The sequence below is a fragment of the Hippopotamus amphibius genome, chromosome 13, assembly GCF_030028045.1.
Source record: "Hippopotamus amphibius kiboko isolate mHipAmp2 chromosome 13, mHipAmp2.hap2, whole genome shotgun sequence".
Classification (NCBI taxonomy): Eukaryota; Metazoa; Chordata; class Mammalia; order Artiodactyla; family Hippopotamidae; genus Hippopotamus; species Hippopotamus amphibius.
In genome coordinates, this window is record NC_080198.1 from 9,049,536 (window position 1) to 9,066,682 (window position 17,147).

General features: G+C 38.5%; 1 protein-coding gene across 2 annotated transcripts in view; it reads right to left on the minus strand.

Annotated features, from left to right (window-relative positions):
• GRM7 (glutamate metabotropic receptor 7) overlaps nucleotides 1–17,147 on the minus strand; it is an 802,500-nt gene that overhangs the window by 548,034 nt on the left and 237,319 nt on the right. For both annotated transcript variants that reach the window (XM_057705555.1, XM_057705554.1), the window contains exon 2: nucleotides 3,320–3,536. In XM_057705555.1, the coding sequence (XP_057561538.1) occupies nucleotides 3,320–3,536 (217 nt within the window). The remainder of the gene's footprint in view (nucleotides 1–3,319; nucleotides 3,537–17,147) is intronic.

A 17,147-nucleotide genomic window follows, 5' to 3' on the forward strand; every position in this document is an offset into this window, starting at 1 on the left:
CTTCTTCTATGATGGAAGCATATTAGTAACAATAGCAACTCAGCTATTCTACATAACTATATGTGTAAATATATATAATTATATATAAATGTGTGTGTATATATGTATACATATGTATATGTATAACCTTTAAGTGATAACTAAAGGCAAACGTTATCTCTCACTCTAGTTATTTTCAAACTTTCCAAACCCAAGCAATAATGCTACCGATTGATAGGAAACTAGTGTGAACTCTGATAATTAGGCATCATTGGGTTTTAAGTGTTCCCCATACATGATCTTATTTATCTTACCAACGTGATCATCATTAATCTCATTCTCTATATAAGGCATCTGAGGCTTGGCAAGTTCAATCACGTTTCAAAAGTTGTACAGCACAGAAGTGATGGAGCCCATTATTCTAATCCAGGTCTTTCTGATACCTTATCACCTGCTTATCTACACGCCACACTGTGTCTCCTATACATACACCTCAGCTGGTATCTTTCTTGAGGGTAAGGTTCTAGAACCAGCAGGAAAAGGAAAAAAGTAAACAATGAAAACTACCCTTGAAAATTCCCCGAAGTTCCAAAAGGGCAAATGTTTAAAATCCTTTTTCTTTTCCTCTGAATTTGAATACATCGCTGTTTCTTTGACTGAGCATCAGAGGAGGAAGCTGGACTCTTCTTAGAGGTCATGGAAGAGGAATACGTATCTCTATACACTGGAGTCACCCTTGGGTTAGCAAGATGCTGACAGTGTGAGAGGCTCACAGAAGTGACACCCACTGAAGAAATGATGGAACCATGTTCCCCATCTCAGGTTTTTTTCAAAGTGACACACACTGAGCGAGTAGATTTACCATACACCATTTTGTCTATAAATGTCCCTCCCCTTTACTTCCTCTCTTTTGAGGGGATGGGTAGGGAGTTAAATGCAGGGGTGGTTGTTAAGCACACAAGTGAATTCACTTAAATGAATTGCATATGCGCCATGGCTCTAATAAAAGTAACAAATACACGTCAGCCATCGTAATACGTATAGGTGAAGAAGAGCTCATTGCAGCACAGTAGCGGAACCTTCCATGTTTTCTGCCTTTCTGCAGCTGGCTTTTTTGTTGCTCTCATCCCCAAATTCAAAGGCTTCCAGATCGAAGGATTTCATCCAAAATGGCTGCCAATAACACTATTTTTGAGTTGGGTCATTTTAACATATTGATATGATTAGCTAAAATTATGAGCTGGGGAGTTCAGACCATATTACAAAAGCTTTTCCTTTTTGAAGAGTCATTATACAGCAGACTCTGATATTATAACTTAAGTTTTCACCAAGCGACACCAGGAATAAACCACCATACAAAACCCACCACTGACCTATCTACAGAACACAGGTCTTTTACAAAGGCCAACATTGTCTTGATCCTGTCCTTTCCTTTACAATCAACATGATTTTGACCTTTTGAAGACTGTACATTTTGTAACACAATGGGTAGTCCTTTGCTTTGTCCAGTACAAAGTGCAATATTAAATTTGAGATGCACGTGCAGCAGTCATGTAGAACAAGAAGGTATCTGAATTTTATTTCTGAGCTTTATCTTACTATTTTACCCATATTTTCTCTTCATCCTATCTTACCTATTGGCTATTATGCCCATATCTTAGATCTTTAATGTCTTTAAGATTTTAGGATCTTAGGTCTTTGAGTCGGCCTCTAACATTATTTTGGTCAAAGCAGGAGTCAAAGAAACAAAGAAAGAAACAAACACATAGTTATCAAGTGGTTAGGCTTTTCTTTAAAGATTCATGAATTCAGTTGGTAATGAGTCTTATAAATCACAGCATGCAAGATACAAGGCCAGGGTTAAGATTTCTTTCCTCATCAAAAAGTCTCTCACTGAATTACACCAGAAACGTTTCCCTCAGAAACATAGCAGCTGGGACTACAGTAGTGACTCACACAGGCACCATCTCTCTTAGAGTCTAGGGGACAAGATAGAAAACAACAACCGCAGCAAATTATGCTAATATGTGGTAACTATTGTGGGAGGAGTCACTAGAAACACGAGACCAGGCAGATAGAATCCAGGAAGTTTTATGTTTTATGTATGTGTTTGTTTGAACCTAGAAATGGTATTTAGGGTGAGACCTGTGAACGTCTAGGAGCTATGCAGTCAAAGGTGTTAAGAGTATTTCAGCCAGAAGGGAAAGTATAAGAACTACCCAGCCCTCCAATGAAATTTTCAAATTAGAGACAATGATAATGCACTGAGTTAAAAGCACAAGATTCACAAGCAAGTCGTGGCTCCCTTCTTTCAGTAGCCATGTACAGACACACCACCTGCATGCTGGAGCATTGCACGTCTCAGGATATCAAGAACTCAAAGCCATGTCTTCAGGATTCACGACATCTCTCCTCGTGAAAAGAGTCTCTGTTTCTGTTGCCTTGCTTTTTGTTTGCTTTACAGTTAGTTAACTATTCTGGTCAATGACAATTTGTATATTCTTCCCACCTAACTAAGGACCAGACGTTAACCTAAGAGCTTTTTAGGAATATCCAAGCATGCATTTTGTTTCTTTTAAATATATGTTTACTAGAGTCAATATTTCCATTTGGGGAAGCCTGTGTATTTATTGTCAGGATTCCTAAGTTTGACAATTTTGTCTCATTTTTTCAAAAGCTTCCCCACAGAAGCCAGCTGGCCCAACATTTGAACCCATTACATCCATTTTAAGCTTAATTAACAAACATCAAAGATTCTTCTCCAAATGCTACCTAATAGAACTGTCTTTCTGAAAAGGATCTAAAGTTTCAAAGACTATTTGTCTAAGTACCTTCTACTGCCTGGATAATTGACTTAATTTCATTTTGGCCAAGTCATTCAGAGCCCTCACTGTCATTCCCCTTCAAAGCAAAATATCACTGTGGTCAGGTCCTCAAAATGTAAACAATTCTCTCCATTTTGGAGAGGGGCAGAGAGGAAGGACACATGAAGAGGCCCATTTAGCCACACTTGCTTATGTTTCCATATACAGCCTGTAATCCACAATATTATCTATTACACAGAAGTCAGATATTAATTTTAAAAATACCTATTTTTTTCTCTCCATTTCTTCCATTAACTCTTGAAGGGATTTCAGTTTCATAGTTTTGAAAATATTCTCTTCCAAAACAATAAAGCGTTTTAAATGAAGACTCTGCAGATTTACTTCACAGGCAAGGGGGCACGTGAGGCTAGGGATAGGGTGACTACCAGCAGCGTTTGTTTAATTAAGATTGAAAGAACTCTACAAGCCACAGACATTTAAAGGGGGTCATCTTGATCATCGCCATCTCTTCCTACCTGCCTCTTTGGAAATCTGCGTGAAGGATTCCACACCTTTCTCTCCATAACTTCCTTCCGATGCGAGAGTAGACACATAATTCCAACCCAGGGCCTTTACAATGTCTACCATGGCCTGGGCTTGGAAGGAATCGGGCGGGACCACACGAGAGAAGAAGTCATAGCGTCGGTCATCACTTAACTCGGGTGCCGTCGACGCATAACTAATCTGGGGGATCTGAAAAGACAAGAAAGCACCACATGAGGGCACACCATCAGGATGTGAGAGGTTCACACATGCTTAGGACAATTTACTTAAAGTACATGGCTTGAGCTCCAAAGGGAAAGTGTGTTTTTGCCAAACACAGCATGGAAGTGTAGAGCACCTAAATGCAACCAACCACCTCTTAACAGCACAAGAAGCATCTACTTTTGTGCTGTGAACTTTTATTTTCTCCTTTTGGGGAAAGGATTGGGGATGGAATGGGAATTACACAGATCATGGTGGTTAGGAGAAAAAAATGTATAACCATTCTGGCTAACACTGGGAATCATGCTTTACTCCTTATATATTAATAGAAACAAAAGACACAACAGCCTAACTGGAGTGTGTATAGAGACTGGTTGAGTTGACACATCTCGTGAATATTGGTGGACGTCATTAAGCATCTAACATTGAGTGCTGATCACCTATAAGAAAATATCAAACAAGCTGTATGCATTATTTAATTTATTCTTCACAAGAACATTATGAAGTATTGATAGCTCACTAACACCCTTAGACCCAGGAAAGGGGGTTCCCTGCTCCAACACCATTACTGCAGTTGTTCTCGTACTTTGGAGGGACTTTCTCAAAATTTTGTAAGGTTCCATTTGGATGCTGAGAGAGAGAGCTGGCAGTGCTGACTAAGTGGAGCCACATGGATTGCTGATTCCCATTTTATTTTTTTGCCTTTAGAGAATTCTCCGAGCCTCTACTTCACGTGGATTAATCAGATGTGTCCAGGAGCTCTAGAACTTGTGCCTATATAGATCATCCTAGAGCAGGACCATGCTTCCAAGAGGGCAATCTAAGGAGCAGACTACTCCTCTTGGTTGGCAGAGTATTCACTTCTTGGGATCACTTCAGATTAGACTGCCTGAGTAGTCCTGACACACTGATTTTAGTTAAAGCAAATCATGCATTTAGAAAGAAGCCTTGAAAAAAAAATGTTTGCCCGAGATGCCAAATACCCTAGAGAAAGACCTGAAGCAGCCATAGACGAGGAACATGGCTTAGGGTCTGACTTCAGGATCTCTAAGCTGGTTACTTCTACAATGTAATGCTCCACAGTTGTTTCTCTTCACACTGGCACGCAGAAGACTATGACAGGTATGATTTATTACCTGTAAGAATGATCAACTCCTGTGAAATTCTGCTTGTAAACTCTCCCAGGACTTACCCTTGTTTTAGCATAAGTATTTCTCATGTATCTAAAAGCCAGTTTCGATCTTTGCTCAGACAAAGCCCAACAGTCCAACTCTTTGCCCCAAAGATGTCAAAGCTACACTCAAGTTAATTCTTTGAGCCCTGATAATTCTACTCAATATTAACATATTTTTCTCTTTCCAGGGCAGTTTGCCTAAACTTTACCCACTTGTCGTTGTTTAAAGCTGGTTACCCCCTCTGTAAAGCTCATTTCTCCACCAGCCTTTCTAGCTGAGCATTACAGTAGATGACCCACCATTTTCCATGCAGCCCATCCCTGATGCAGTTCTGCTCTCTGACCACTAGGGGCAGCCTCTCTGTCCCCGACTCGAAATCCAAAGCCAGTGTGGGAAAACCTTGATGTCTCCTGATGGTCACAGCAGTCACTCCTCAGTTATAGGGTTAGTGAAGTGCAGCAGAGATAAAATGAGATTTGGTATTCAGAAGATCTGGAATTGAAGCCTGATGTTTACTATGGTGAATATTTCACCTCGCTGAGTTGCTTGCATTGTTATTAGTACAAGATTGCTTTGAGGAGAAGAAATAGCAAACGTGCACTGCTTAGCATCATGTCTGGGACACTGTGGGCACTTAATACACGGGGTAACGACAATCAAAACAGAGAAAAGTGTGTTTTCTTACTAAGTTTACCCATCCTCCACGTTTGAGTTCCAAGCTCCCGGTGACACCTTAGCAAAAACATTTCCCTCACTGTCCTAAGAAAATATGTTTACATATTCCTATCATTACTGCTTTGGAAACAACACCTACTATTTATTTAACTCTTTGTCATGCACCAAGAATATTCAAATAGTTTGGGGTTTATTTTTAATTTTTTAAAATTTATTTTTATTTAAGTATAGATTTACAACATCGTGTTAGTTTCAGATGTCTAGCACAGTGATTAAGTTACGTGTGTGTGTGTATAAAACTTTTCAGATTCTTTTCCCTTATAGGTTATTACAAAATATTGAGTATACTTCCCTGTGCTGTGTGGTAGCTAGTTATTGGTTATCACTAAAAGCTATCTAACCATCAGTAAACAGTCTTCATTATACTTTATTATTCTATACTATACTATTATCAAATCATTTTACTAAAGAAGAAATTGAGACTTGAATGTAGAATATGACTTTGCCTCAGGTCACAAAGTTGTAAGATAGAGCGATACTCAAACCTGACACAGCCCAGTGCAAACTTCTGAACTTTCAACCATGACACTTTGCTGAATTGTTGCTTAAACATTTTAATAATAAGCATAAAATAAGGAAGGGTAGTGGATTACTGCAGTCTAGGCCAAGTTCTGTCCATAGAACTGACTACAGAGCCACTGAAAGTAATTTTACAGGTCACTCTTAGACTGTGGTTCAAACATTTTATATAAATGCCCCATTAAAATTTACACAAATATGAGAAAAAATGAATTCCTATATTTCATTTACAGCTCAAGGGTTAAAACTTTTAGATGAAAAAAACTGAATAAAGGATTTGGACAAAAATTAAAGGGAAGGAGGGAGGAAGGGAGGGAGAGACAGAAATACTTTTTCTTACAAGAAATAAAAAAGGAAGAAGCCAAGCATGGCAATACATTTCCATCAATTTCAACTTGTGGAAATGCAAGATCTTTGTGCTGTTGCACAGATGCCTTCCCTGCCAAAATCCCTTTCTACCTTTGAACAAGTGCTAATAAAGATATATCCAGTCCTTTATTTACATTTGCATTTATGTAGCTGCTGTAAAACACCGCAATTGTGAAATGCCTCCAACGCAAGTGCATTTTCTAAACTGAGCCTCAAATTTTAGTAATGAAAATCCTCGTGAAGCAGATTTATTTCCTCACTACCCTTTGAAAATGGATGCTATCAGTGGTTTATCCCTTCCATTATAAATAAGAGACACCTACAGCCTTAAGACTCATATGTCCCTTTAGCATCGCGCACACATCCTATATTCGATGGTACTTATTTGTATATTATGCATATAATGATGCTAGAAGAAGAAATGAACGACCAAACGGATTTCATTTCTGAGATAAAAATATGGCTGTATCAGGAAATTTCCCCCCAGCAATAAGAGAAGAACAGCAAGCATCTACGTAACCTATGAAATATGCTGCTACTTCTCAACTATTATCCTGTATATTTAGTCACCTGTTTGCGAACTAATGTTTAAGCCTACAGAGTAATGATTTTGAAGTGTGTATTATAACTAGTACTGAAACCGACCGAATTATTATCATCTTTACTAATTCACTGACACACTCCCCTTGATGTCTTAGCTATACTTTCTTTTTCTGCTATTGAAACTCTACCCTCTTGCCAGTCTCCTTCAGAAATGCAGAACTGATCTTTTGATGAAGGCAATTTAGTATAACCACACTTCTGCTATGTAAAAATAAATATCCCATCTCCCTTTGAGCCTTCCTTTCCCCAATGTAAAAACCAAAAACACCATTCATCTTTACTGCAGGACTAAATTTTCATCTCATTGTATTTTGTTACTCTTTACTCTTTACAAAAATTTGCCTATCACACAAAAATGATTTTGTTAATTATGAGCACAAAATAAGGTTAAGGACATCTCATACCTCAAAACTACCATTTAAAATTTATGTAGAAGTCAATTCTCCTGACCCTTTTTAGACACTGAAAAGCAATCAGTGAAAGCAATAGAACCACCATCCTCCAAGTAATCAGGTTTCCCCAACCCGCATATTATTCTCAAAATAGGAAAAGAAAGGCCTAATTCACTCTAATTTAACTTCTAAAAATATTTATGCATATTTAAGAATTTCTGGAAAGCTAAGAGAAACAGGCTAGGGGAAAACCACTTCCAGGATAATTAAAATGGACATTTAAATCACTTAACATTTTCTGCACACTGTGAAAACTTTCCCGTCATCAATGTTTGTATCTCACCAATACAGGCGATTGCGGTGACTGAATTCTTCAGAGGGACTGAAAGAGTCAAAGTTAAATTCTATGCAATTAGTGGCACACACCATTCACTAGGAGGCGCGCAAGGCTCCCTCCTAACCTCTCCCATGTTTGCCCTAGAAAGCAGGCATCAGTTGATGAGTTCTTCTGGAGCACTATTTTTCTTTGGTAACAAGTGTCACAACTCTCATTAAACAATTATGTGTTTAATTATCTGTTTATTGTTCGCACCTTTCCTGGAGAGCACTGAGCCTCTGGACCTTGTTCCTCATTTTATCGCCACTGGATAGCACTACATTGGGTCTGGAAGACAAACCTGATCATTATTTGTTGAGTGAAAGAGTAAGCCAGTGAAGTAATGAATGCAATAATCCTTAAGGGAACAGAGTCCCTCATGTGCAGGGTTGCTGTGGGCCCCCCATGTCCAGAGGGACCCCAGCACTTGGGAGCTATCCCTGCCTGGGGGGGTGGGGCTGAGGGGCAGCTGAAGTCACAGGAACAAACCCTTCTCTCACTCTTTTCCCTGCCCCATGTTCCCCTGGGATTTCCTTCTTCAGCACGGTTAGGTAGGACAAGCGGACAATGGGTGGGGGTTCAAAGGTAAAGGGACCTAGGGAGTCATTTAGGGGACTCTTCACTCTGGTTTTTTTCCTCTTATGCCTAAGACCTGACACCAGCAAGCAACATACACCACAGACGCTGCAAGACAAAATTGGTCTGAAGCACTTTTATTTTCCAAGTGCTGGCAAGATAGAACCCTTCTAAATTTACTTTTATCCCATAATCACTCTAAAGGCAAAGAGATCCCACGGGCTTGGAAACACACTCCTTTAGGCATCATTCTAGTGTTAACATCTGTCAAAATACTGAAGACCCAAATCCAGATGTGGATGAGATGACAATATAAATATTTTAAAAATCCAAATTGCTGCCACTACTCCAACACAAACTTGATTGTCAGATACCTAAATATTTATAAAAATGAAAACCATTTTCATTTACGTATAAAAAAGGCAAAAATCTGAAGTTGGTTTCATGCATTTTGAGCTTCTTTATGTTATAAGGGCAGTGCTTATAACAAAGTCAGTCACCTGGGAACTTCTTATTTTTGGAAAGGTAAGTGAGGTTTACGGCCCCATGTTCCTGGGGAATTTGCAGAGCTAAGGAAGGCAATCCACAATATACTAACACTTGTTCCACAGGGCAGTTTCCACAAAACTTATAAAAGGCAATTTTTGGAAGTATCAAAGCAACTAAGATAATGCTTCAGTGTACCTGTTGAGATATTAATGAACTCCCAGCGGGGCATTATCAAGTTCACAGTCAGCAGTAATTCCACTCTCAGTTCCTATTAAGCTTTATTGATATGGAGCCCCCCACAAGGAGAAACGGTCAGATAACCCTTTCTGGCTCCCTCTCTGAAGCATCTCACTATGATTTATATCTATCTCTTCCCTAAATAACATCTCTGCTCATATTAGGATGGTTGGGCTTCAGTTCTGATATTTTGATAGTATTTACTGACTTCAAAGTACTGAGGAATGACTAATAATTTTGAATTCACTTAAAGTCTGGAATTTCACTCAACTTTAAATTACGACAAGGATTATCATCAAGTATTGTATCTCTTCTTCCTTTGCCTTTCATTTCTTCAATTGCATGACACCAAATACCTTGATACTCTGTAAGTGGTAGTAACCATTTTCTTAGAACCAGGTAATTTTCTATGTGGATCGCAAGTCAAATTTGTCTAATACATATTTCAAAGAATGTTATTTCTTCTTCTTGTTGCTTTACTAAATCTCCCTTTATACCAGCCTTTTGGACATGCATTACTTTACATATATAATCTCATGACATTTTGCAACACCCTATAATAGATACACATATTATTGCCACGAATACTGACTGTTTTGCCTTCCACATCACAGAGTTCCTGTCATTTATGTGGAGATGATGGTACCACAGGATCCAGATGCTGTGTGTGACACAAGCCAGCTAATCAGAACATAGGATTCCTTTAGCTACACGGCTGACTCCAGGAGAAGCACATGACCTGATCTAGACCAAGGTGAACAAGTGAGATGCCGTATCAAGGTGAGGTCAGAATTCATAGAGAAAAGCAACAATCTTCTTGATGATGCTGATGCTGATTTTGCAGGGGGAAGTGAGGAAAACATGATATCTTTCACATCTCAGTCTTGGCAAATGTTAGAAACAGGGCTGGAGATAAAATTTGTCTCTCCCCATTTCTTATAAAACACAGGAGAAAGCTATAACTTTGGGGTAGTTTATAGCAGTCAAAAAAGCAACACACATAGCTACCATTAAGTGAGACAAACGCTCCAGGAGTATTTCTCTCTCCACAAAATGAGGTGAATCAGATGAGCCCAAGCTACACAACACGGCAAATATGGAACATTTACAAAATGAAAACTGTACGCACCATAGTCAGATGCAGGGCTGTTCTGTCCAGTGTTATTTGCTTAGATAGGCATCCTGGTTACAAGTGTGTGAGGGGTTGCATGTGTGTATGCAGTATGTAAGCAGGCTTTCTGAGGGAGAAATGATGGGAGAAATACCTCTTCCCGTATCTCCATTGCATAAAAAGACACTGGACAAAGCAAAAATTCTCTCACAACACGGCACCACAGAAGTCACCAGCGAACACTTTACCAGGTGAACGGAGAGAAAGGTGGAAATAATTTTTATGACCTATTTGGATCCTTCCTAATCTTACATGTTTATGAATTTATGTCTGTCCAGTATCCCTATAAACAACTATATGTTAAGAAACAAAAAGTAACCAAAGTAAGTATTTGTTTTAACATTTCTCAATACATTAGAAATGATCATAGATCTCTTTCAGGCTCTGAGGGCCAGATTCTCACACCTAGAGGTTTGGTTTATCAGACGCTCAAAGGAGACTTTTAAGGTGCTTTGCTAGCAATATTAACGTCAAATCTCTATAGAGCAGCATCTCTTGACCTTGATACTATTGACATCTGGGGTCAGATAATTCTTTGTGCTGTGGGGAGTGGAGGATGTTTAGAAGCATCCCTGATCTCTGTCACTAGATGCCAGTAGCATAACTGCAGCTGTCATCATCAGAAATGACTGCAGATGATGCAAAGTATCCATGTCTGCGTGGGGGGGGTGTGGGGGGGGTGTGTGTTAGGGAGTGAGAAGGCAGTTCACAATTGCTGTGGTTGAGAACCACTGGGCATGGTTGAGGACCACCAAAAGACCCACTGCAGTCATAACAACATGGTCACAAAGTGAAAATCAAAGGAGATCTTTTTAATGTCTTGTGGCCTCTGTCCACCTTACCTATTCTCCTTTCTATCTGCCAATCTTCCCAATTATCAGAGCTCAGCGTGTTTCCCAGCCACCTTTAGTCACCTGCTCTCTCGGCAGAGAGCACGGTGACAATGCTGCCAAAAGGCTCAGTCCCTCACAGGGACACAGCCAGGAGATTCTTCAAGTGAAGGAAGTCTTTTTCAGGAGAGAATGAAATTAAATCCAAACTTATTTTCTCTCTGACAACCATTGCCACCTTTATACGTATGTTACAGTCAAAAAATCTTGATTTTTAAGGATGGTTGAAAATGGAGTGTTATAGTTAATTGAATATTGTAGCAAACTCTGTGCTAGACTCTATGTGAATTCCAGTTGTGAAAAAGTAAGCATAATAAAGAGCACTTGGAAATGCTACCGAACAAGATGCAATCTTCGCTCAATGATTCAGGAGCCACTTCCAGGCTCTGGCAGAGCTGCAGGCACATTAATTCTCATTGTGTAAGACTACAGATGTAGATGTTCCAGAAGGTGAAGTTACATCTGTGCTGATCCTCTGATTACCTGAAAGAGGCTTACTTGACAAAATTTCTTATTTACTTTTTTCCCTTATAAAAAGGAGGAAAACCGTGCTGTTTGTTTTAGCATTTTGTATGGCTTAGATTCCAAGCAAACAAGCATTCAGTGGCTATATGTTAATACAAAAAAGAAGATGATTCATAAGAGTTCTGCACAGTAAATAAGTCCCTATTATTCAATTCAGATCACCTTTTACTATACCAATAGCACATGACCAGTGTTTTTTTTAATCTGTAAAGTTTAGGAATTATAGATACAATAATTAATAAGGTAAACCAGTTTTAGAGATCTTACAGCCTAATAAATAACTATATATGTACACACACATATATGTGATATGTGTATATATTCACATATACAGAGAGCTTCAGATCACAAAGAAAACAAAGCAGTTAAATAAAAGAATAACTGAGGGTGGTACCATAGATAAGGTAGAGGGTAAATTTTGAGTTAAGTGTAAAGAAGCATTTTAAAGCCTCCAAAATGTTTTAAAGCACAGACATATACACACATATAAAACATTCAAGTTATTCCAAAGAATATCTGTAATCAAATTTATCAGACCAGATAAATTTGTCAGACAACTTTACAGAACAAATGTATTTACTTCCCTGCGGCCTTATTTATATATAGACTACTTACAGGCTGGAAATACCTGCTTCCTATCTTATTTAAATGACAATACTTCTTCACGATGCAGATTTAATGCACGTAAACTGCTTTGGGGAACGTTCCCTGGTACTCTCCAGCTAAGCAGAGTCCTCCTTAGCTCTCATCACTCTTTGCTATTTGTTACTTAGCTTTCATCCCATTTTTATCATGACCATTTCTGTATGCTACCAGGCTCCTTGAGGAAAGAAATCACGTTGCTCTTTCCTTTTATGAAAAGGATCACATCCTTATCAGATCACATCATGCACACTGTAGGTTTGCAGAAATGCTGGAGTGTCGTTGGTACTTGAAAAATCACAAATGAGGATACTTGGGGCTACAAGTAACATTATAGTGATTTATATTAATTAATAGTGACTTAGATAATAAAATCACAAAATAAATCTCGATGTAGCTGGTTTTCAGATTGGTTTAGTGACTCAACCATGCCAAGGGAGTGGATTTTTTCACTGATGTTCTCTTAACCCTTGTCTCAGATTCACCAGGTGGTTCCTGGTGCTCTAGGCATCACACTTCACATGACATCACTGAGAGAAGGAAGGCAGAGCTCTGGCAGACAAAGGCTCTATCTTTTATCTATTTGACTTTTGATCAAGGAGATCATTTTTTGAAATGTTCCCCTCCTTACCATCTTTTCCTCATATCTCATAGGCTGAAACTATGTCATATTATCACCCTTACTCTAAACAGTAATTTCCATGACTGACGTATGATTTAACCTCTGAGGATGGGTTTCTTGTTGCCAGGAAAAAAATCTGGGCTCTCTTAGCAGGGTAGAAGACAGATAAGTAAATGACTATTTGGCAGACAAATAACTATGTCTCATGGCAACTAAGGAGTCATCAATGCAAATTAACTTGAGTTCGACATGCTTGCAGGCATGCAAGAATTATGTAAAGAATGCATACAGTGCTCCGTGAGTGCATTCACGCATTGTCACTCGCCATATGGGGGAACATAATATGTGGCTTCTACATTTGGTCCACCATCCTTTTCTCCTGCAGAATCATTAGATTAGTCCTGTTCCCCAAAAACTACTTTGCTGGAGGGAACTGGTCTAAATCAAATACTGAAGGATCATTAAGGCGACAACAACTTTGAGAAACTGGAAGTCTGGAGAAGACACAAACAAGAGGTGTTCAAGATAATTGGAGGACAGGAGGCAGATTCCCCAGCAAAGAGGCAAAGGAAAGCCTACCCTGGCAAAGAGGATGGTCAAGACAAATGTAGAGAGTAAAAAAGAAGTGTGGCTCTTTTGAAGAAAGTAGAGAAACGTGTATGGCTTGAGGGTGGGATCCATAATTCCACTGAATTTATAGAAAAGAATAAGACAAAATGATGAAATAAAATTAATACCTGTTTAAATTTATCTTGTTTCTTCTCTTATTACCATAATTATTCTTACAGACTAATAAAATATGCAACATCTTTCTAACATCAATGATAGCACTCTTGGAAGTACAGTAAGGTGATACATAAACAGAAATCCCAAGAGTTGCTAAGTCCCAAATACCTCCAGGGTAATAACTAAGAGGCTCAGTCAAATACCAGTGTCACCCAACAAGGATGCAGTTAGGGGAAATGTCACTGATTCTTCAACAAGCTCTCTGGGACAAAAGGTTTACATGGTTTCATCTGTATCTGAGGCAGGCTATCCCCTGCTGTTAGGGGTGAAAAGAAATGTGCTGGAATGTGCTGACTTTGTTAATAAGGATCTCCACTGCCTGCAGATCACAGGGAATGGTGGAAGAAGCAAAGCTGAGCATTTGGCTTTTTCCTCTCACTCCATCTTCCTAATTTCTGGATGGACATAGAAGTGAAAAGAGAAAACAAATAGTAAAGCTTTGGAAGGGTTAAGTCTTAGCCAGAGGTCCAAAATATTGGTGAAGTTCATGGAGGATTAATAGACCTTGATATAATGTTGTAAAATATTTGAATTTGCATTAAACAGAACTGCAAACAGCAAGCCAGTGGGGCTCGTACTGGTTTCTGTACTCATGTCTTTCATTGGCCCCAACACCTTCCTTTAGAAATAAAATTATTTTACCCATCTCTATTTTAGCTGCAGCTTTTGGGACCTGAAATGAGGAGACTGTTTCTTGGTTAAGTATGTATGTGAGAAAATACCTCCTGTAAAATTTTCAAGGTATTTTTCAGATTGCAGTAGCCTGGTAGGTTCTCTTCACTGCCCATGGTTGGAAATATCAACTGTTCTTAGAATTTACCATTTTTAAGATTCTTTACCTATATCCTGCAACTTCTGCTATCACACCACCTGCTACTATATCATCTTCTAATTACCATGACTGCATATTTTTTACATGCAATTACATTTTAGGTTGACTGCTTCCTGTGGAGATTGAGGAGGAGAGTGAATGTCATCAGTGATGCACTACTAGCTCGTTGTTAACACGGTTGCTTCTGGGAAGAATTTGAGATGGAACTGCTAATCCCCTCCATGACGCATGGATTCCCATTAGAGGCAAGTCTTGGCTAGACTTGGGCATTTTGTCCTCTTCCTGATCTTTCCTTTAGAAGCCAGGTTGCAAAGACAATGTTTCTCAAGTGGTCAAGGATGGGACATTAATGCTAAAGGATTCCGATCTCTACTTTCACAGAAGGAAATACTCAGAGAGGGAAAATAATTTACCAAAACTCACATTGCCACAGACTTACTGGGAAAGGACTAAAATCGCATGTTTTGACCAGGTTCTACAGCGATGTTTCCAAAAATCTCTACTGTTCTAAATGTTCAGCCCCTCTCTATATTAGATTTTAGAATTAGTAAGACATCTTGATTTTTGAGCAATAAGAATTAAGAACTGATTTGGCTGCAAAAATAGAAAACTCAAAATACCAGTTGCTCAAAAGTGTGTTTATTTCTCTCTCACATGAAATAAGTTGATTAGTAAACTGTCCAGAGCTGGCATGACAGTCTCACGATTACCAGGGACCCAGACACTTCATATTTCTCTGCTACACCTTTCTCTCAAGTCAATTCTATCCTTAATGCCACTTCGGGTCCTGGATACTGCCAGAGCTCCAGCAATCATGGACTCATTCCAGACAGCAAGATGAGAGACATGGAAAAAGACAAAGTGGCACCTTTTCCAATGGGGTAAAGTCCTTCTATGGCATCTTCCAAGCTTTGCATACAACACTTCCATCTACATACCACTGTCCAAAATAGTCTCATGGTAAACCTAATTTCCAGAAAACATTTTTGAAAAATATAGCCTTTTAGTTGTACACATTGTCACCCCAAATAAAACTGAGGTTTATCACCGAGGAAATAGAAGGAATAGAGAGAGAGAGTGGCCATTGCCTTCCACAATCTTGAAGGATGGATAAAAGTTGGCCATGTGTGGCTGTAGGCCAGGGAACTGTTAAGTAGATACAGTCGACGATTTAAGTCTGATTAAATCAATCTTTAAAACAAGTGTTTACAAGGTGAAGAAGACCATCAACAGTCAGTAATTCCCTAATAGGGTATTCACCATATGTTGAGCACAGGTGATAAATAATGTTGGAAGTACACTTCCATTAGGATTAGCTTATAAATATCCCCCAAACAGAACTCCTATTTACATGAAAACATTCCAGGCACTAAATTGGTGTGCTTCTAATGGCATGACCTTTATAACCTCCCAATTCTTCTGCTATGAACATCCATAAAAGTTCACCAAAAGTTTTCACCCTTCTCCCACCCAAGACTCTTTTTTAAAAGTGTTCTAAAGTGGGCAAGTTTAATGATATACATACATACATATATACACACACACACACACACACATATTTTAATTGTTCTCCCGACTTCAACTTAAAGACAACTTTGCAATAATTTAGTCAAATTCCTCGTTCTGTTCAGCCATAATATTTCTACATTGATTGGAAAGATAGCTCCCTTAATCTTCTCCGCTTTGAGCAATTAATAATTTACAGTTCTTGATTTCTCTACTACCAATGCCAAGAAAACACCTAAAGCTATAAACCATCACCCCAAATAAGGGATCCATGAGATCTGTCTATCATCACGATCAGTCCACACATCCTGGAGCAATGAGCTATGGCTGTTAGGTGTCTGGTTTCCAGCAGTCAGACTTGTCATGTTTATATTCATGCATAGAAAATAAGATAGAAAGAAAACTTCCCTGCTAAAATGTCAAGAAAAGCTATGAAGACACATTTTATTTCTTACAGGGAATGGATATACTCTTATAAAAAAAAGTCACAAATCTTAAATTGTCTCAAGGAGATCAATAAATTTAAGTAATTTTTTGAAAGTTGAAGAACTAGGATGGCAGGTAGAGAATTTTTTCTATTTCTATTCAGTGCTTGTCATTTTGTTTTATATCTGCCAGATGTTTTTAAGCAAAGGATCCCACAGGTTTATTTAATTTTGAACTTTTCTAGTCTTCCCTTAGCCATCTTTCACCGTTATCTGTCTAATATTATATTTTGTGTGCTTCCTACTTAAAAGAAACCTATTTACCCAGGCTGGCTTTATTATACCTCAGAGAAAAAGGTTCACTTTTCATTCTGATCTTAATCTATTGCCACAGTAAAATCAATAAGCATATTAAGGAAACTTGACTTCTCTGCTTTTTTACAGAGAATTCACCTAAAACTTTCCAAATTTGAAAAATTGGCCATTGGGGTTTGGCAAACAATATTGGAAGTAAAACAAATTCCAAGCCAGTTTCTCTTGGGTTTTGAAATAAAATATTTGTACATATCCCGTGTGGGGGTGTGTGTATTTGTGTGTGTCGTATAATATTTACTACCTTACTATTTACTATTTTATTATTATTTACTATTTGATACTGTAATTTTTTATATTGTTTACTATTATTATACTCTGTATATTACTAATGACAAATACTACATATATGAATAT